This window comes from Hoplias malabaricus, chromosome 12, assembly GCF_029633855.1.
Source record: "Hoplias malabaricus isolate fHopMal1 chromosome 12, fHopMal1.hap1, whole genome shotgun sequence".
In the NCBI taxonomy this organism is placed as follows: Eukaryota; Metazoa; Chordata; class Actinopteri; order Characiformes; family Erythrinidae; genus Hoplias; species Hoplias malabaricus.
Genome location: NC_089811.1, coordinates 35942574 through 35964757, shown reverse-complemented (window position 1 = coordinate 35964757; position 22184 = coordinate 35942574). Strand labels below are relative to the sequence as shown.

The 22184-nt window shown below is 46.9% G+C and overlaps 1 protein-coding gene across 2 annotated transcripts in view; it reads left to right on the top strand.

Annotated features, from left to right (window-relative positions):
- The first annotated feature begins 7176 nt into the window (after positions 1-7176).
- Positions 7177-22184, top strand: part of nrp2b (neuropilin 2b) — an 86522-nt gene continuing 71514 nt past the window's right edge. Inside the window, exons 1-2 of one of the 2 annotated variants that reach the window (XM_066686116.1) lie at positions 7177-7951; positions 15940-16114. In XM_066686116.1, coding sequence (XP_066542213.1) covers positions 7879-7951; positions 15940-16114 — 248 coding nt within the window. In that variant the 5' untranslated portion in view covers positions 7177-7878. Of the gene's footprint in view, positions 7952-14228; positions 14420-15939; positions 16115-22184 lie in introns of those variants that run through there. The other variant, XM_066686115.1, reaches the window with a different exon arrangement.

Below are 22184 nucleotides of genomic sequence, written 5' to 3'. Positions count from 1 at the left end.
CTGTTTCTTTTCAGAAATATGAGATGTTTTCAGAGACGGAACGGGGCGAAACAGCAGACCGAAAAAATGGGTCACTAGCTGCGGGGCAACACAATACACCATTTATTGATTTAATTGCAAAATTAGTCACAACAAAAACAGTCATAAGTGAAACCATTTCAGCCGCAAAACAAATAGCTTCAGTCCTGACATGATTGTTCTGGTATTGACACCCCGGTCCTTCTTTATTTATTTTTCTCAATTGAAAAAACCTGGCATGCATTGTGGAGCTGTGAAGGCTTCTAAAGCCCCCTGATTTAATTTCCACCGCACAGAAACAACAAACAGCTCTCACGTGGTCCCTCAGACACCCAGTAAATCTGCTTTTACTGCTCAGAGACACCTCAGCCCAGACACGGTGAGAAACAGGCCGTAGGAAAGAGGAGAAACGCAGATGTAAGCTTTATTTGAGGTTTTATTAATCAAATTAATTACACAAATGGTTACTCCGCTTGATTAAATGTTAGAAACGCACAGCAAAAATGTCCCCGGTGCTTTATGAATCGTTTTAAAAGCATTTGATAAGCCAAAGCATGATGTCTGACCAACACGGCTTGTGCAGCACCCTTCATGCTAGCGCGATGTTAATGGTCTGTCATGGTTAATGCCATATTGAGTTAAAGATATGCAGTCTGGCTAGCTTAGCCCCGTATTACTCAAATCCAGTAATGCACAATCATCAGCCCCCTCAGCCATTCCCATAACTCCAAAAATATTTTCCAAAAAGATTATGCTGATATTGACAGACTTTGCTCTTCCTTTCCCAATATCTGCGATGAAATATGACACCGTTGTCAGGGTTTTTTTCTCAACTCATCGCTGGAGCCTTGGCGCCGCACTGCAGGACCCTGCCAATAGAGCCATTTGAATCACAGAGTTTTCCCTCACCTTATGCAGAGGGGATTGACCTAAACTGTGCCAGTCGCTCACTCGCAAGTGTTTTAGCGTTTAAGTGCCCTACGCTGTATCCTTCTTAAGTCCAGCTTAGATATAGCTAACTAGCTCAGCTTTATTTTTATGCTTCTGTGGGCTTGTATCCCAGAGCCACAATAGGCCTGGAATGGAACGTTAATGTTAAATCACAGTAATGCTGGATGGAAACCAAACAGAGCTGTTAGAGCTTCCTGCGCTGGTCCTCCAGCCATAGCCACTGTAAGATCTGTTATTTGTTGGCCACAGAAAGTATTTGGACATTTGGGCCATACTTTATTGTTTTAAATTCATTGGAAGAAAACTAACAAAACAATGGGCATTTATTTTAAACAGATCATTCCAAGGCTGTCTTTTTTCATTATTATTTTTTATTGTTTTGCCAGGAATTCTTTCATAGAGCCTGGTATGTTTGAGATCGTTTTCACTGGAGCTGTTTCTTTGCAGACGTTTACACTTTGTACACTGGACAGTTCATGCTCCATCAAATAAGCTTACGATCTCTGTGCTTTCTAGTAGATTTAGATCTGTCTGGTGGGTATTCTTCTCCCACTTTGTTCTCGTCCATCCTAGTGATATCCGGTTCTGCTTAGTGTTCTTCTTCAAAGCAAGTAACATTCATTCATTATCTGTAACCCTTATCCAGTTCAGGGTCGCGGTGGGTCCAGAGCCTACCTGGAATCATTGGGCGCAAGGCGGGGAATAAACCCTGGAGGGGGCGCCAGTCCTTCACAGGGCAACACACACTCACACCTACGGACACTTTGGAGTCACCAATCCACCTACCAACGTGTGTTTTTGATCTGTGGGAGGAAACCGGAGCACCCGGAGGAAACCCACGCAGACACAGGGAGAACACACCACACTCCTCACAGACAGTCACCCGGAGGAAACCCACGCAGACACAGAGAGAACACACCACACTCCTCACAGACAGTCACCCGGAGGAAACCCACGCAGACACAGAGAGAACACACCACACTCCTCACAGACAGTCACCCGGAGGAAACCCACGCAGACACAGAGAGAACACACCACACTCCTCACAGACAGTCACCCGGAGGAAACCCACGCAGACACAGAGAGAACACACCACACTCCTCACAGACAGTCACCCGGAGCAGGAATTGAACCCACAACCTCCAGGTCTCTGGAGCTGTGTGACTGCGACACCAACCTGCTGCACCACCGCGCCTCCCACAAGTAACATTTTATTCAGTATTTTATGAAACAACCCAAAGAACTTCATTTGCTTTAAGTCTCAGAACATTTTAGGGCCTCTCTAGATTCCTGTTTTAAATAAAGCCTATAATAATTATTAATGTTATTATGGTATTTTACTCCAACAGCAGGATTAATCCCTGGTCAGTTCTGCTTCAGAAGAGAACCTGGCTGAGACGAAAAAGGGGAAGAACCCGAAGGCACCGGAGTCACAAGACTTACTTCCCTCTGTTTCCTCTGTGTACTCTCAGGGCGAAAAGCTTTACTGTAAACAAACTAACGGCTTGCATACAGAGGGGTGAGAGAAAGCCACTCCTGTAATTAGGTACGGAATACAGATGGAGATAAAGGTGCTACAGGAACAGCCCTGAGAGACCTGGGGGAGCATGTTAGGCCTAAGATAAGCCTGCTGTAGAGAGGGAGAGAGGGAGAGACGGAGGTAAAGGGGAGGGTTTAGGTCGCTTTGATTGTTTGATCAGTGTTCCATCACTGCCCTCAGTCTCCATGCCTGTTCAGATCCCAATCAGCCCAGTGGGGTTCCATGGACAGGCTTATCAGTGTTAGGGGCCCTGACCTCTGCCCCCGAGGCTTATCAATGACCACCGCAGTCCTGATGAAGAGAACAGGACACTGAGTCACACAAACTCATCAGTGAATACCATCACAGGCGACGAGGGAGCTCACCCCAGGCGCTTCAATTACACCGTAATGAGGGTGTGTGTGTGTGTGTGTGTGTGTTTCTCCACTCACTGCTGCCACTGAGGTAAAGGCACGTAATTAAAAGCAAGATTAAGAGATATGTTACTGTGATGTGTGTGTTCTGGAATGGGAGAAAAGTAAATGCACCTCGGGCGCTTTACCCATCATCTCCCCCAAGCTCTCCCTGTCCCTCATCATAATTACCCGCTGTTTATTGCTCCGAATCAACGGACGAGCACATCCAGAGACTGCAAATGAAATCCCATATCAAAGAGGAGAACAGTGTGTTTGAGGAAATACAGGCTGACTACTGAGAGAGCAGAAATAGCTGGAGGGGGAAACAAAGCAGAGCATTGAAAGTGTAGTTATGATTGAATGTGAGATTATCGCAGAAGCTTGTGGATTCCAGCTTATGTTCAGATACCTTGTAATCATTTACTAGCCGTCTCTGTTCGGCCCGCTGCAGTAATTAGCTCCATTTGGCTCTCTGCCTTAACAATAGGCGTCTGTCCAGAACCATTCCGAGTTCTCATAACGACTCTGAAAATCATTTCACGTTTCTTCAATGAGCGTTTCTCATTTCCCTTTCATCCTCACAGTAAGGTCCTCCAGTTCAGGCTTTTGTCTCTTGGTCATTTTTGACCACTCTGCTCTCCTGGTCTCCCTTGGCAGACACCTGCCCTCTGATGGATCCAAGCAGAACTGCCGTAGATCCCTGAAAGTAGTGAGTGCTGTGGAAGTGCTGTGAAATATGACACTCCTGCAGCTGATGGCTTTATTCGTTAGATGTATTTCCTAGTTATTTATGGACAGAAGGACATAATCACAATGAAACTGGTCGTCAGCATCAGCTCAGTTTACAAGCATCTATTAAAGGGACGGTGGTCCTGTAGCCACGTCCTCACCAGCCTCCTGCTCTGTTAGCTGAGCGTGGCCAGGCCTGCGGCACACGCATTAGGTGTTTCCTCGGGCTGGCTGAATGAATGAATGTGAGTGGACGGAGCAGAGAGGCCTCGGGGGTGTGTGTGTGTGTGGGGGGGGGGGGGGGGTCGGATAGCTCTGTAGATAATGAGCTCTGCAGTTTCCTCAGCCACTATTGCAGAGCATGAACCCCTGGACACCGCTTCATCCTACAGTGATAATCACGCCAGAGGCAGCAGCAGTGACATGCGGCTGTAAATAGGCAAATATAAGGCTTCTCCAGCAGAGACCTGGCCCAAGATCTACTGCACTGTGATCTAGGCCTGCTGCAAACACACCACAAAGTCTGTGTGTACTCTGATGAATAGATCTGAAGACAGCACGGAGGCGACTGGGCTGCGATGTGAATGAGGGCGGTGGGCGGGTTTGAAATACACTAGCAGATACAGCTCATGAAAACGACTGAATAAGATAAACACAGCGGCCGTTTGCAAGAGAATGGAGCATAAATATGTGTGTGTGTTTGTGTGTGAGCGAGTGTACATGTCAGAAATGTGTGTACGTGCTATCTTTTTCAACCTCTCAGAGCCAGACTGCAAATTAGAGTGTCACTCGTGTCCATGTACTGTTGACATACTAATTCACTCTGCTGGTAAGGTGAGGTCAGTGGACCTTTCTGATGGCGCCTCGGGTGTTGTGAAGTCACTCCGCTGTTCATTTGTTTGTTTACATAAGAATATTTTCACACCTGAAACATTCTCAGATAAGGTGTGGGAAGCAGCGCAGCATTCGGAGCCATACATGCTCTCCAGACCATCAAAGAGAGGATGATTGGCGCTGTGTTTTCTTTACAACACTATTCACCGAGCCATCCCACCCTTGGTTCGGCATGAGAGATCTTGTGGGCATGGCCTGTGTCAATAACGTGCTCGAAGCCTTGGAGATAAGAATGAAGAGGGGAAACAGGGGGCACCATGTAAACACTGATAGCACTGCTTTGTATCTGCCCTTTACCCCACTAAAGGAATGTCTGGTTTGGAATTCCATTCCAGAACAGTTCTCTTCCACTGCTGGCCTGTGTATCATCAGCATGGAACTTTGTTGTGGACAACACTGCAGGTTTTCAAGCCCAGTGGTGGACACAGGGACCTGGAGGAGATGTCTGTTCTGTTGCCCACCCCGGCTCTGTGTGCCGTGGCATGTCCAGCACTAGGCCCTGCTTAGCAAGTGTAATTGGATCTGGTGCTAATCTGTGTGACACCTCCAAAAGTTTAGGCTGCAGGGGAACAGCCGTAATCACGCACCCTCTCTGGTCCTGGAAAGTTCTGGTGCTACGGTCATATTCGTGATGGTCAGGAAACTGGTCGTCTTAGCTGTTTGTTCTGAAACCCCCAGTTTGCCTAAAGCACCGTGGCTGGTTCTGCGCTCCTGTCCCTGCGAGGCTGAGAGTGCGAACAGCTCCACCACCCTCCACAGAGCCTCCACTGTTCTTCAGAGAGAGATCTCCGTACTCAGCCTGCCACCGGCTCGAAAGATGGATGATCTCAGACCCACGCGGGGTCGAGTTGTGTGTAGACAGCCGAGAGCAGTGCTGTCAACGCTCAGAGTGGAGTACTCTCTTCACTGACCGCGGATCGGCACTTCTAGGTCGGATTCCTTTACGTTCAACTTTAACCATGCCACGTGAAGCTGTACCACTGACCTCAGAACAGTGGATGTGGGCAGCTTCTATCAGCGCTGCTGCTGACAGCCTGAAGCTCCTGGGTCAAACATCACCACGGCCCCCAAAGCTCAGTGCTCAGTCTGAGAAGGAGCTAGCACTTACAGAGATAAGAGAGTTCAGCTGGAGATTGGAACTCCCTTAAGCAGCGTCTTGCTGCTGACTGACTATAAAAGCCAGCAGCTGTTCCTGAGTGGATGTAAAGCGCATGAAATGTAACTAAAGATAAACCTTCTCAGGTGGGATCTCAATGAGGAAGAATGATTCGTCCAAACACATTTTGGCAAATCAGACGTGCAAAGCTGGTGAACAGTTTAGAGGACCCTGGCTGTGCTGGTCTTGGTCCAGGGTTCTGGGCCGGTAGGAACATTGCGGCTACTGCCATCTGAGTTCCTTGCCCTAGTGCCGTGTGGTCTCCTTGCGGGGTACATCTGTCACATGCAGGTCAGGGTGCTAGAGGAGCAGACGCTTTCAGAGAAGTTTATTTTGAGCAGTGCTGGAGATTGCTGTGTCATTAAGGTCTGTGCGTGTGTGTGTGTGTGTGTGTGTGTGGTTAGAGGAGAGACTGGGGGCCCATGCAGGGCCTTGGCTGGGTGCGGTGTGCCCGAGCAGATGATAGCTGGTTTGGGTTGCTTATATGGATATAGAATAAGGGCCTTGATGTTTGCGGTGTTGCACAAGGTTTGTGTTTATTTCTGGTTCATTCAAAACTATAGCTTTGCTCTTTCTCTCTTTATTGTGGAGTTACATATCTATAGTGTTTCACTACATGCACCTCCCCTCACCGCTGGGTCTTAAATTAGAGAGAGCTAAGAACCATCGCGCTTCTAACACGGAAGAACTTCTCTGTCAGGTTCTACCGGAGGTCCATCACAAGGCCGAGAGGAGGCACAGTGCAGTGTTTTTCCCCCTCGTCTTCGCTGGTTTAGCTTTGGTTTCACCTCGTTTCTCCTTGGCGTTTGACACCAAACGCGCCTGTTGTTTCTCTTTTTTTAAATTCCTGGCGTGGTGTCAAACTCTTGCATTAATTCCAGCACAGCTCTGCATTTCCATACCCATTTCCTTTACCTGGCCTCCATTTGTGCATAAAGCTTAGCTCAGCAGTTTACGTTTGTGCTAGATCTGTGTTTTCATCAAAGCTCCTTTAGCCCAAAGGCAATTAGAAGGTATCAGAGATGTTCCTAACCCCGGGCAGCGCTCAACATCAGAGAGACTGCACACGGCCGGTGGTATAGATAAACACCATTATCATGTTCCATTTCTGTTTTCCTTTCTCTTTTCTCCTTATTACAGCACGAGTATCTCAGAAACCTCAAAAGCCGAGCTACCACCAGCGGTTGGTGTTTGTGTTGCGCCCCTCGCTCTTCTTTTTATAGACTGACTTCTCCTTAATCACAGACTAGATGGAGGCGACACGACGTAGGCTCACGGCTTTTTTACCCCCTCGTATTCACGGACAGGTCACGCCTCCCTGCGCTGGGATTGGCTAGTAGTTACGCTAGATTGGTCAGTAGTCCAAATTGATAACCAATCCTAGGGCAGAAGAGCAGAGCCTGTAAACCAATCCCAAAACAGAAGGCGTCCAATCGTAACCCTGGGGGCGGGACTATGCAGCAGAGTCTAGCGGGAGGGGCGCGGCCGTACTCTTAGTCTCATCTTTGCAGGCGGGATAGTCTCGCGTCTAGCCAATCGCAGCACAGGGGGCGTGGCTTGATGAGCAGCCAGTGAGGGAAAGCACCAAAAAACGGCGCTGTATTTCTCACTGTAACGCGCTGCAGACGGAGCCGCGCGGAGCCCGGAGCTGTCTCCATTCACCGTGCTTCTGTTTCTGCACGATTTCACTCGGAGCACATGAGCTAGAAGACTCGCACTTCCTTTGCCTTTACTTTTCTTTTTTTATCCAATGCTCTCGGAGCCGTGGTGGGGTCCTGTAAGAGCTCAGAGGCGCTGAGAAGTCAGAAGTCCAGAAAGAAAACATTGACACGAACTGTTGACGTTTGCACTGGACGCAACAGGAGGGGAAGTAGAAGAGAAAAGTCTCCTAAAACTCCCTCAGTTATCGAATTCAAAGCTGGCGGGGAGTGCAGTGTGACTTTAAACCCAGCTTTGAGACTCTTCACCCCCCCACCACCCCCGAGCGGAGGGCAGACGCTGCCCGGGCTGGCGGCTGTGTTTAGGGCAGAGAGAAGTAGATGAGCGCCGGTTCTCGTGGTTCCTCCGTGCACTGAAGGAGGAGAGCAGCATGCGCTGGTGTCTCTGACTTGAGGAAGAGCAGAAGTGAAGCGCTTGTGTGAACGCGGGGGGATTTTCAGGACCACGGGACTTTCCTCTCAGCTCTTACCCCGAACATGGATTTACTTCACAGACTGAGTGGATGTTTACTGGTGTTGTGTTTCTCTTCTCTGGCTCGTGGAGACGAGGGTGAGTTGGTGTATTTCGGCTCCAGCTGCCGCTTGTCTTCTCAGGTCTCAGGTGTAGTTTAACGCGGGTGTGTGGGCTGTAGTAGCCACGGCGTGCTGTGAACTGTCCCCGCGGTGGACAGAGGTCTAACTGGTGTTTCCCCGCAGCGCTGCTGTGTTCGGGACTCGCGCTTTAATCCCGTTAAACACGACCGCGACGTAAACCGGGGCTAACCGAGGAGCGCGCGCCCCGCACGGGGGGGGGTCTCCGCTTTAACGTGTGACCGTCACGCGCAAATGGAGGAAAAGATTTCTCCTTTTTATTTTTTCTCCCTCAGAGCCCTGCACGAGGGTCTTCTGACTTCAGTCTTCAACTTTTAACAGTTTATTTTTATTACTAATAATATAACGTAACTCTAATTAATAATGTTACTAATAAAGTACTAAACATTGAGTGTAAACGTGCTGTTATTTGCTCTTTAATATTCATTAATTAAATAAAATAAAAAAAAATTCTTAAATAAAAATAATGTAAACGACCGTTAAAAAACCGTTAAAACCGTTAATCCGCTAAACATGAAACTGTAAAAATGACCATAATTTAATCTCCATTATAAAACAATGTTTTAAATATTTAATTATTAATAATGACGGTGTTACGACATGATAACTCATTTGTCCAAAACTTTACGGACCCTTGGTTAAATAAAAAAAAAATAATAAAAAAAAAATTACACACGCCCTCTACAGAAAACGCGGCGGTTGAAGGCGCACTCACTGTTTATTTTCAAAATGTATCAAACTCAGCAACAATTTTCCAATCGTTTAATTCATGAATTGAACGTTTAAATAGATTAAACTGAGAGATTAAATAGAGTAGTCAATATACGCTGCTTTAAAATGGTCTCAAACGTTATTTTTATTTGTTTGTTTTGTTTTCTTTTGATCAACTGATCTAAATCACCAAAAGCCCATATCGACAAATCCCCAAATCTGAACTTTTCCATCGTTCACTCTACGTGTGAATGGAGTAGTTTACGCTTTTGCCAGAAACATAGATGTAAGTATAATATTTATAGGTTTTTCTATCTTGTGCTTTTGGGCTCTTTGTGTGGCCCGAGTCTGCCCCTTGTTCCCCAGTCTGGATCCCCTCTGCGCTCTGGAGAAACAGATAGCTCTCCGTTACTATATGAAGAGATTTTCCGTGTTGACAACAGAGCTCATATCATCCTACTTCCCCCTGCACCAGTTTACTCTTCGCCTCTTCAGACAAAAAAGAGCACAGTGTTGATATCGTTTTAGTGACCCACTGAACACAAATGAGGAGAGTTTTTTTCAGCTCTGAAGATCTTACTTGGTTTACTGGCCACAGTGCTTCACCAAACCCCGAGGCAGTGCATGCCTCTCCTTTCCTCACCAGATGGGTTTCTCGGTGCGTACCCCCCTGTCTGAGCTTCAGAAACACTTCAGAAACAGCATGACCCCTCTTTTAGGCTGATCACTCCAATACCATCATCATCATTATCATCATGACCCTCTTCCAGGCCCGAGGCTCCTGTTCTCGTCTGTCTGTTTGTTGCCTGTTGTATGTGGTCCTAGGCTGAGAGCCTACAGTTGAATGGCGGCGTTGGTCAGCCAAAGCAGCCTAATGTTAATTATTACAGTTAACGTTATTTAAGACTTTTTAAAAATGTATCATTGTTCATTCAGATGTGTAACCGCTGTCTTTAAAAACGTTTCATGTGTTGGATAACTTTAATCCAAGTCTGTGACTCTCTATTATCTCTGTTCGAACCTTGATTTCATTTGGAAAAACAGTTTAAAGCGGTAAACAACTAATATAAACGTAATTTTTGTCTGTCGTTCTGTCTGTCTTTATTTCTCTCTTATTTTCTTTCTCGTCTCCTGCCAAACGAGCGCATTCTGGCAGCAAGTGTGATCCGTGGCGTGTGATCCGCGAGGGGCTTCTCCTCAGGGGTCCTTCTGAAAGCCCGGCTATCACACCATCACAAACAACCGCTTCATTAGTCCAGTTACGCTTCTGATTGGCTGTGTTGAAAGCATAATTTTGTGTGTGTGAGGGACAGAGAGAAAGAGAGAGAGAGAAGGATTGTGAAATAGAGAGAGAGAGAGAGAGAGACTCATTTGGCCATCTGCTTGTGCGGTGGGCAGGCTTGCTGCATGCTGGTGGGCTGTGGACTGACTGCTGTGCCTGTCTCTCTCCTGGACTGCACTGCTGGGCTCATCTGGAAAGATTGAGCCGAGGTCCAGGAGAGAGGCAGTGGTCAGTCCAGCTGGACGAGGGATCCGAGCTGTCAGTCGGGCAGGGGGAAGAGCCTTAGCTCCTCATCTCGGTGATTAAGCAGCAGTTAATTATCAGGTGACATCCACTCAGTGGAAATGGAAAATTGGCTGCTGTCAGTCACTTGCTACGTTCTCTGGGCTTTGCTCGTTGTGGGCTGAATATTGGCTGCTCACCAGATCTGCGCATGTGTGAAAACGGCATGTAATAAGTGCACACTATTCTTTGTTCATGGTTAGTCTTTGCAGTAGTGTTATCACAGAGATCTGGGATATTTACTGTGGTGAGAGTAACTCAACCAGTCCCAGTCCCAGTGGAGTAGTTGTATGTTTATATAATTCAAGGCATTTATGGAAATCAAAGGAAGAGTCAGCTATTGTGATCCAGGCCTGTTTTAACTGGTGATACTGCTTCAGTGTCCACAGAGCACGTTTAACCAGTTGCAGTGAGCATCTCTGTGTTCCTGATACTAAAATAAGGAAGTGCTGTATATGTTCTTGTGGCTCACAGTGTACACACTGATCCAAGAGCAGTCGCCCGAGCTGTTGATTTCACACCTGCAGCTGCATGCAGTCGTCTGGCCACCTGGGAACCTCTAGTATAGCAGGCAAGGATTGGGCGCCTGAGAGCTGTTGCTGATACCATCCGTTCAAGCCCAGCCCTGCAAAAGATTGCTGCTTTAATATCAGGCCTGGCTATGTTTTACGTGTGTTTTCAGTTGGCTGATAGGAGCTTGGCTGTACTTTCCGCTTGCCTTTCCAGGGAAATAGGAAAATGTTTCTCTTTCTAGATGGCCGGCCATTCTGCAGCGTGCAGAGTGGATAGGATCTGTTTAAAGTTTCATTGCATTTTTTTTATCGGGGGCCCTGGTAAACCCATTTGTCAAGTCCTGTTTTTGCCGTTTCTGAGGCCTTGGGGTTATTTCATTTTCCATATGCTCATATTTTGTTTTTACTACACCTTTTGCCCCGAGTATCACTTTGCTGTTCCTCTGAACGCCCCCCCCTCCCATCCCTGCCCCCCCACCCCTGCTCTAACGTCCAAGTCACCAGCGCGAAGTCTTCCGTGCTTGTGTATGAGAAAAAAGGTGCTGTTTCACTTCAGCTCCTCCTCTCCACGCTTTTTATTGTTGACACACTGATGAGAGGCAGATGTAGGACTTTGGCGATGGCTGCGAGGATGCTGCATGTCTGCGCATGTGCGCGCAGGCAGGGCTTGACGGCGGAACCACAGAGGAGAGCAGATCGACGCCTTGCACGCTCACTGAGCCGCCCCTCAGCGATGTTCATGCCATAGAACACATCGGGATCCTCCACCAGTGGAAAAACACTGCGCCTGCTCAACATAGACTTTCATTAAACTGCTAGCCACCCACATGATCATTTCACAGCAGAGTTAAAGCAAAAATAAAAGCGTTAGGTTTGAGTGGCAAGCCAATTAGAGCAGCATCTGTTCCTGTCACATCTAATAGAGTGAAATTGGATAAATGTGTGGTATCTCCGCAAACAACAGCCATTACGGAGACGCTGGTTAGTTGCTTTATCTTGTCATCGTGTTTTGTTTTTCACATCTTGGACGGAACAATAAAGCCTCTTTTTATTGGAAGAGGGGTCCGTAAATCCGCTACAGAGTAAAGGTCAGCTGTTTGCACTCGGGCCAGCGAGCGAGCGTTGCTTAATTCATTCAGTCTGTGTGAGTGTGTGTCTCCGTTCTCTTCTCGTGAGGCAGAGGATGAAAAAGTGCTGAAATAGTGCTATTGCAATGAAATTCAAAACAAGCAAGAGAGCCATAAATAATGCAGCTTCATTCTCTTTCTCAGCCCAGCTGCTTAGCGCCGTTTACTCTTCCCTATGGCTCGAGGAGGGGAGATGAGCGAGACAAGTTTGGGACGGGGAGGCCAAACGCTGTAACCCACAGGAAGCAGGGATAATAATGCCAACTCAGTAGAGTATTGCCTTTCTGAGGGGAGGAAATACAGGAAAATGATTGTGGATGCTTCCTCAGATTCATCAGTAGATTAGTCCTAGAGAATGATCACTACTGGTGACAATAGTCATTTAATATTATTCTTTTTTTGTTTTGTTTTGTAAGTATATCTGCAGTCTCAGAGGAAAGGTACCAACCTGGCACTGGTGCCCTCAAGCCTCTGATGGTACCTTCAAGGCTATGTCTCTACAAATTAGAGAGTTTATTTGTACCACGTTAAACTGCAATTATATTTAATTTATATAATAAGTTACAATGACTTCATACACCCTGCTTAGGCAATCCACAGGGCCATTAAAACCCATTTAATCTCAACAGTTGAACATCTACGATTGTGGGGAACTGCAGTCCTCTCTGGTTTGTTTACGTTCAGAAGCTCCACGTCTTTTACTGTGGCACGGTATGTTTGAGGAGAAAAAGACTTGTCTGTAAGTTGCAGTTCACTGTTTGAATTACCACAGAAACTCGTTTGTAATTGGAGTTGTTTAGTTTTGTAGCACTTTCGCTCTTTGTTTACTTTCCTGCAGTTAGCGCTCTCCTGAATTTAGAGATGGTTCCAACTTAATTAACCTGAAACAGCAAAAATAGGTCAATATTACCTGCCTATGGAGCAGGAATAAAGCAATATCCTCATCTCTTTTCATGATTTTCAGCATTCGGAGGCTCTTTGCTGTTTTTCTGTCGTGAGCAGAGAGAGAGAGAGGAAGCCTAGCATGTCTGACCGAGCCACTTTGTTTTTTTTACTTGTTCACTGACACTGGGGCTTCGTAAACACGGTTTCCAGTGCACAGACAGACTGGAGAGCTAGCAAATGGTGAGGAAACATACTCTGAATTTTATAAAAAAGTTATTTGATTGCAGTCATGAAGGATCGTATTGTTCTACTGAGTGTATATTTCCATTTTTGAGTGTACTGAAGTGTACCTGATTACCTCCAAATGATTAAACAGAGGCTGGTCAGACCTGTTAGCTTCTGCCCAGATGGCTAGCTCAGTGCTGGTGGCAGAGGCTGTGTTGTGTTATTTTTATTTGTATGTTTATTTTGAGGTGGGCTGCATCTGTGTGGGAGTTAGCTACTGGGATGTGATGCAATGGTTTCACTCCTGACAGCAAGCCTGTATTACATCTGAATGCACTGGTTTTGGAATCTATTCGTGCAGCTGTGTATCATCCTTTAATTCCACAAATCCAGTTTTGAAATGTGTGTGTCACTCAGGATTTGCTATTGCTGCCTTTTTCAGTTTGAGGAAATGAAAGCTTAAGGATGTATGGGAATTTACATTTACCATTAAAGGCTACATATCACTTCACCCACAAAAGCACCATCACATCGCTATCAGCTTTTACATACACACACACACACACACACACACACACACACACACACACTGCTGAGAGTGTTCCTCCCCTTGCTCCAGTCCCTGAGGCTGTGTGTCGCTCTGATAGCATGTGGCAGAGTGTGTAGATGGATCGACTCCTTTAGCAGCGCAGACACAATAATTCATGAGGCCACCACACAGAACAGCAGCAGCATCTCTCTCTCTCTCTATCTCTCTATCTCTCTCAGTCTCTCCCTCTTTCTCTTCCTCCCTCCTTCCTTCCTCGCTGAGCGGAAATGAATCCTCACTCAGTGACAGGCTTGTGCTGCTGAGGCCCACAGCTGCGAAAGGAAGAGCACCCCCTAATGAGAACCGTCAGACTATCGAACCTGCACTCACCCAGGACCAGGCCTGATGAGAAAGTGTTGAGGTGGCAGATTTTTCAACCTGCTTTTTCAACCACATCCCCATGTGCTGTGTTAACAGCCCTGCAGCTTCTGCAGTCTGTCGGGGGTGTGCAGGGTGGCTTGATTACTCTCAAATGCACAGAAGTATTTGAGGATGTTCTGATTTCTTTTTTGGTTTTACTTTTTTTAGGCGTCTACGTACATGCAGCGGCTGGAGTTGGGCTCTCTGCAGCCATTGGGGAAATGAGAGAAGGGCAGCCTGGCATATCAAATGCAACGGAGCAGGAAGCACACCTTTAAAGCTATAATAGCTTTCCAAATGTCACCACTTGAAAGTCTATTACATTTCAAGCATCTGTTTTTTTTATGTAACATTTGGCACGAGGAGCTTTTGAGCCTCTGGTCAGGAGAGTTGAGGAGGTTAGGAGAGGGGCTGGGGCCATCCTGGTGGCGCAAACGATTTCTGAAAACTGCAGGTAAAGCTAGATTTAGCACAGAAGGAGCCAGGAAAGCTTCAGGATCTTCGAAGTAAGCGAAGGAAGGAGTGCTGCGTTCATGCAAGCTGTAATTGTTCACAGAGCATTGTAGAAACCAACCGCAGACCCCAAACTGTCAATCAAAACTTTCACTTCCTCTGAATCTTTTCCCAGCATCTCCCAGCGGGCTTCCCTCCGTGTGGCGCCGCAACAACACCAGATCAAGTACGGCGCGTGTGCGTTAGCGCTGTGTATTTCACGTAACGAGCAGCACTGGGCTGGCGCGTGTACCGTAGGTCCGCGCTTGCAGAGGCATCAGAGGTGTACTGTAACTGGGCAGCCGTGTATTTTTAGATCAGAACGTGCGCAATTCGTCAAGTCATGCGAGATGTTTGCCATCCGTCAGCGCGAGGAGGCATAGCTGCGGTTTAGCTGCCGCCTGGCATCCAACCTGAATCGCTCGCTCCCTCCCACACGGTTAAACTTTCATGCTGTCGTGCCTCCTCATGTGTCTGCGGTACGCGCCGGCTCTGCTTGGAGCCGTGGCACGGGTTAAACAGCCTGAAAACTACACTGAAGAGCAATAATGAATGAGAAGTGTATCAATTATTAGAGCTGAGGGAGCCGAGGCCTTGCACGGAGCAGGCGCAGTAAGGAGAGCGAGAGAGGATGGATGAAAGCATGCCCTATCTCCTCACCCGCTGCAAAAAGACGTCTTTGTGGCCGAGTGCTGATCTCACAGCTTTGGGCTGACCTTTGACCCGAAGCAGACTCGCGGCTTGTCCGACCGCTTCCTGTCACGGACCGCGGCTCTGTTTTAGAGGGGCTATTTCTTCTAAAGATTTGCAGATCCTATCTGGAGAGTGTGTCCCAATGTTTGCGAATGGCTTGTCCCCTGTTCTTTCCGAGTGCGGACGATTACTCACCCAGGACAGGCTCTCTCCGGATCAGGAGACGGGAGATGGGTTTTTACCTGACATTGTGTCTGTTTTAAATCAGCACAATGACCTTAAAATGTCTTCTCACCGCACTGTAAATCTGTCTTCTCCTGCTAAGTAGTATCCAAAGGATGTAGAGTTGAAGCTAACCGTTCAGGGACAGCGTCTAATCATGAATTAATCTGTCAGTTGCTTTTAAATAAGTATGGAATTAGCAGCAGAGTGGTTACAGTAGGGTGTTTTACGTCTACAGGTTTTGCAAGCTAACCAAACATAAACAAATAAGGTAAAGGCTAAATTAAAGCAACTTTCAGCTTAAGAATATTAAGGAGTAACAATTACACTCTAACTACACTAGTGTTCCATTAAAGCTTGAAATGACTCTATTGAGCAAGGCTCACTGATTCAGATTCAGGTCAAACTATGCCCCTGTGATCACCTGTTGGATCATGTGAAGCTCCTTTCCGAATCAGTGTGATTGCACTTGTTCAGTCATGTGAATGCAGGTTAATCATGCTCATTGAATCACTTCTGAGGAGTCGTTAGAACTGTGTCTGACTCCTTTTCTCTGCTTCATTCCAGAGCCATGCGGTGGGCACCGGGACGCCAGCGATGCGGGCTACATCACCACGCCAGGTTACCCTCAGGAGTACCCACCACACCAGGACTGCCGCTGGATTATCACAGCCCCCGAGCCGTCTCAGCGCATCGTCCTCAACTTCAACCCCCACTTTGAGCTGGAGAAGCTTGACTGCAGGTTAGTGGCAACACACACACACACACACACACACTTATATTAAACCTTAACACGTCCCATGTTATTCTGTATCGGTGTCTTCTTTGTACAGCAGGCAGTACTATATTGTATGCAGATAAACGTGTTACGAAGCACTAAATTAAGTCTCAGTCCTGACTCAGAGCTCTTCACTGAGCTGTGAATGCTATAAGTCTCAGGCTGCACAGCAGATGGAGAGTGAGCTTAAAGACTGGCAGGGTTTTTCATTCTGATGTGAAGTTGCTAATAGACTCAGGGCAGAAGGCCATTGATATTCAGGGTTTATTTATTTATTTATTTATTTGGATATTCCCCACTGCTATTAAATTCATGCCACAAGACCGTAGCGCTCCCCTTTTTTTTTTGAAAGTGTTGAATTCAAACCGGCAGTAGAAGCTTCCAATCTGTCTCCCAGTTACGGTTGGAGTATCTCCCGGTGCCCAACTGGAGACTATTGAGTCTGGCTCAATAGTCAACATCACAAATGCCTCAAGGAAGCCTGCGGTGCCTTCTTTTTAATTAAATATCCAATAAACAAAGCTTCGCCTCATCTCAGGGATTTATGGAAATGTACAGTAAGAATTTCAGGGCATTCCTCAGGCTCGGCAGCTACTGTGGTGTGGCCACCCCCTGTTGGTCAGTAGTGGAAGTGCAGGGATGAAAACTGATCAGTGAAAACACATACATTTCAGCACTTTTTTAAGCTTTTATCTTCAGTTAACTGGGATGTGGGCCTACTAGGGTTTAGAGTCTATGACATTTTGAGGCATGTTTCACAAACTGATCTCAGCAGACTTTTGTAGCAGGACTACAAAGCCTGTCACAACCTGCCACTTCAAGCACACTCTCTCACTCAAGCTCTGTATCGCCCTTTGTCCTCTTGCCATTTATTAACATTTTGGCTGTATTAATTATACATAGATGTGTTTTTAAACGGGGGATTTATGAAATGGGTTCTGACGTTCCTTTGTTGGAATTGGAGCATTAATATTTTACTAGCTGTTGTTGAAAGTCTTCTCTCTGAGCTAACGGAAGAGAGAAGCCAGAGAGAGAAAGAGAGAGAGAGAGAGAGGGACACCAGGGTGGGCGAAGGGAGAGAGAGAGAGAGAGAGAGAGAGAGAGAGAGATGCAGGGGTTGATATCCCTTTCCTTCCTCTACTTTGCGTACTCCTCGCTGCTGTTTGTACTTTTCCTGTGCTTCTGCTCGATTGGTGGAGGAATCTGCACATTCTATTACATCACATGGTCCTCTTGAGAGGAGCTGCCTTTTACACGAGTCCATTAGTAAACAGAACTCCATGCTAAGACTCTTATTTATTTATGGCGACCTGCTGTTTTTGGAAAGAGGTGAGTGGACTGATTATTTATTTTTTTTCTCCCCAGTTTCTGGGAGAGGATGTTCTTAGGTTCAGACGAACAAATCAAAGAGCAGAGACTAAGAACATGGCTGTTTCTTTCCCTTCCCTCTCCCGTCTGCCTCTCAGCTCTCTAAGCCTCCAAATGTTCTTTTGCAAATTTACATCTTGCCCACAGAGGAAGAGCTTTGTTTAAAAGTCAGCATGCTGTTGTTCTCGCCGTGTGCCTCAGCAGTCGTGGAATTTAAAGCTGACAGAAACGGTCCGTATTGGTTTGTGGTCTGAAATTGAGCCGAAAGCCTTTGAGAGGGAGTCCGCTACAGGTCTTCTACGGGCTGTCAAAGAGTAGCTTTGACCTTTCCGTGACCCGGTGCATCCCAGGGTGCGATAGGGCTTTGGCTGTGGTATGGGACCCGGTGAAGGCCTCCCTCAGCCATGTAATTACAGTGCAGTTGTTTACCACTTTCAGTTTCATCAACATAGGGATGCAGTCTGAGTTCAGCAAAGATTAACTCTGGATCAGCTGCGACGTTCAACGATCCGCGATTCTTATTTTCCTGAATTATTGTTTTCCTTTCTCGCCTTTGCTCGAGTGATTATGGTTTCTGTTCTGGAGCCAGACAGTTGAATTAGGCACAGAACAGCTCGTATCGAGCCCGTTTTTTTATCACAGAGCATGATCTTAATTGTGAATTCACAGTAAACACAAGCGGATCATTAAAACACAAGTAATGAAGCGACTGGCCGTCAGCGTGTAGTTAACACGGTCTCTTTGAACTGCTCTTTGGCGAAAGTTTCGCCGCTTGTTTTGCTGGACGCCTTCACCAGTGTAAATAGTGTGTCCTAGGGAGAGAGAGATAGTGAAGGAAGCTGCCATGTTGGAGATGGATAACAACAAAGTCTTTGTGAGGAGGACAGACACTTCTATTGTAGCTTGTGGATCCACAGGCTGACTTCAATATGCTGTGTGTTTCGGGTTCGATGGGTGCGAGTGTGTGAGCATGACTCGGTGTGAGTAGGGGTTTTTGGAGATGAATTAAGAGCAGTGTTGTACTGATGGCTCCTGTAGTGACAGCCCCTGAGGCTAGCGCCCAGACTCGGAGGATACTGCTGCATGGCACGCTCACACACACACTCACACTAACACTCAAGGCAGGGACTGGGGGGATTCCTCTACACCACTAAAATGAGACTACACCACTATTCAGCTGGCTAAGACCTATTGTCCTCTGGGAATATGTCTCAGCCACTTAACTCATCCCTACACCCCACTGTTCAAAAGTTTAGACACACCTGATTGTAGGGTTCAGCACTTCTTTCACTCCTTCTGCACATGGTTGAGATGTTTATATCTGTAAGTACATTTCCCCCGTGTGTGTGTGTGTGTGGAGCACATGCACAAATGCTTGTTTAAGAGGGTCAGGACAGACGCATGGCTCGCTGACCCCGATATGACACCGGACCATATGATTTTCCACTTTCTATTTCTCGCGCTCAGCAAGATCAACAAAGTCCAGCTGCCTCCTCGGGATGCGTGTGTGGGGGCTGCCCTCTATATGAATCATCCCAGCAGCCTCCCACATGCTGTGGTGTAGACATTGCGGGAAGAGTGTATATCTGATCCGCCGCCTCCACTTAGCTCCCTATCTCTGCACTGACCACACGGCCCATCCATCGGCAGCTAAGTGCCATATTTAATTTATTTAACCTGAAGAGTTTGAACTGTCAGATGTTATTACAGGGCTCAGCCATCATTTCTCCGCCGGCCAGACATGTTTCACACAGTCTGGAGCAAATGTGAGCGGCGGTGTGGTCCCGACAGATGCTCTCACACACACGGACACACACCCAGAAGAGGAGATGGCCCGGGACAGGGGTGTTACCCTGGTGGGGAAAGTTTAGTCTTAAGCGCTTTAGTCTGCAGCCACACCCTCGATGTTCTTTTCAGCTCTTGTCATCAGTTTTCACTCTTCTTTTCTGCACCTTTCTTTTTTTCTTCTCTTCCTCCAAGTGCCCAGCTCATTTAAAGTGACCGTTTGTGTCGCGTCCCGCATGGTTCCATTGCATGGTACCTACTCGACTCGGCTCAGCACATCTCCACGCTTTAGCTCATCTGCTCTCATCTGTAAATCATAGCTGGTGATGGCGCAAAACCCTGTTTGTAACAGGAATCACAGGCTTTGGAAACCACAACAATGGGGTCGTAAGACTTAAGAGTTAAGAGTTGTTTACTCATTGTGTATTCGCGTGTTGTTGTTTTTGTTTTCTTTGGGCACTGAACATGGCTCCACGCCCCAGTCCTCACAGAGAACTGATTTTTTTTTTCCTTCCTATTTGCACATCTGCCTCTGGCTGGATTTTTATTCCTCAACCACTAATTTAAGGAGCGTTTGAACCTCTTCAAACCCACTGAGTAATTTCACCAACTGCCGTTGGGTTGGATACAAACACATGCGATCACTGCTGTAATTTGGAGACTTTATAGATAGTTTGTGCTGGATGTCTGCATTCCCTTGTGATTGACAAGTATCTTTGGCCAATCAGAGTTGTGGGTTCGAATCCTGTTCCGGGTGACTGTCTGTGAGGAGTGTTTTGTGTTCTCCCTGTGTCTGCGTTGGTTTCCTCCGGGTGTCTGTGAGGAGTGTGGTGTGTTCTCCCTGTGTCTGCGTGGGTTTCCTCCGGGTGACTGTCTGTGAGGAGTGTGGTGTGTTCTCCCTGTGTCTGCGTGGGTTTCCTCCGGGTGATTGTCTGTGAGGAGTGTGGTGTGTTCTCCCTGTGTCTGCGTGGGTTTCCTCCGGGTGACTGTCTGTGAGGAGTGTGGTGTGTTCTCCCTGTGTCTGCGTGGGTTTCCTCCGGGTGACTGTCTGTGAGGAGTGTGGTGTGTTCTCCCTGTGTCTGCGTGGGTTTCCTCCGGGTGCTCCGGGTGCTCCGGTTTCCTCCCACAGTCCAAAAAGCACACGTTGGTAGGTGGATTGGTGACTCAAAAGTGTCCCTAGGTGTGAGTGTGTGAGTAAATGTCTGTGTGTGTGTTGCCCTGTGAAGGACTGGCGCCCCCTCCAGGGTGTATTCCTGCTTTGCGCCCAATGATTCCAGGTAGGCTCTGGACCCACCGCGACCCTGAAATGGATTAAGGGTTACAGATAATGGATGGATATTCCTTTCCTTGTTAATTGACCTCCAACAGTAAACAGGAGTAGTTTACAGCAAGGCCAGTTTGAAAACAGAAAATTGACTGTAATAGTTTTGGAGAAACCAGTAGCAGTAGAGGCTCACTGCAGTTTCTGAATAAAAAATGTGTGTCCTAAATATGATAAAAATCCTGAAATGTATATTGAAGTAAAATAAATGGACTCAGAAATGACGCAGAACGTTAATAGCTTCACTGAGCATTGTGCATGTTCCATGGGTGAATCACCCCCCACACACACATTGTAATCTCAAATTGACTTGCTTTTGTGGGTTCTGACTCTTGTTGCTTGCGGTTTTCAATAAAACAAGACAAAAGGCTTGCTTCAAAATGGCTGCTTCTGTTGGTTTTAAATATTCACACACATTTGTCATGTTGCCAGATGCGAACAGGTGTCTGCACGCCTCAGTGCGTTGTTAATTACATTAGCCTTGTAGCTCCAGCGCGAAACTTTATTTAAAATGTATTTAAAATGCGTTAAAGGATCTGGCCTAATATAAAACAGTCCTCTGTTGAGACACAGACCGTTCTCCATTGAGAACTATTTCAGAAACATTTTTCTCTGATCGCACATAAACTGTTTGTAGTGCAGCCACACTGACTCTGGCGCAGCTGCTTTCACAGAGCTGGGACACTGCAGCCTCTAGCTTCCCTTGTGAGGGAGCTGTGAATGGAGATTTTGAACATATTTCAAGTTTATGTCGGCGACTAGTGCCAGAGCTGGTCTGGAATGGATGAGTGTGCTGGGCAGAGGCGAGCGGCGTTAAGAATGCAGATAAATCCCCCCCCCCCTGCCTGGAGAGCACCAGAGAAGAGCAGAGGAGGAGGGGGATGGAGAAAGAGGAAACGATCTGATCAGGTGTGTGAAGAGAAGAGAGGAGGAAGAAGAACTAAGAAAAGAAGAGCATCTGTTCAGCTGCCAGTGAGAGATAGGGCTGAGTTCCAGAGCTGCTGTGTAAATGACAGAGCCAGAGAGGAGCACGACAACAAAAGCAGTGGGAGAGGAGCTGTGAATAGACGAGTGTGTGTTCAGTGGGGGCACAGCAATGTTGGTGTTTACAGTGGGAGATCTGGAGCATCGGGTAATGGCGTCCACACCATAATGAAATATAGAAACACAGCACTGTGCAAAAGAGAGCGCTCTGCCATTTATTGATGTTCCAGTCAAATTGGGTATTTTTTAAAAGAATTAAAGAATCCAAATATTTTTTTGACTTCTCATTTCTTATGCAAATGGATCTTATATGAAACTCATCGGAAATAGCTCTCGAAGCATTGATAGCTTAATGATTTTAGGCGTCATGGCCATTTCGCCGTCATATTGAAGGGCGGTCTCTGACCTTTTCAGGGTCCTGTGGTGTATGCCATGAATATAACTACAAAATGCAAAAGAAATAGACTACTGTAATGTATTTTAATGTATTCTGCTTCTGAATGTGGGAGAATAGTGGTGTCAGTGCCTGTGGAGGTGGATGTGCAGTGATGGTGTTAGCGGTAGAGGAAAGTGCAG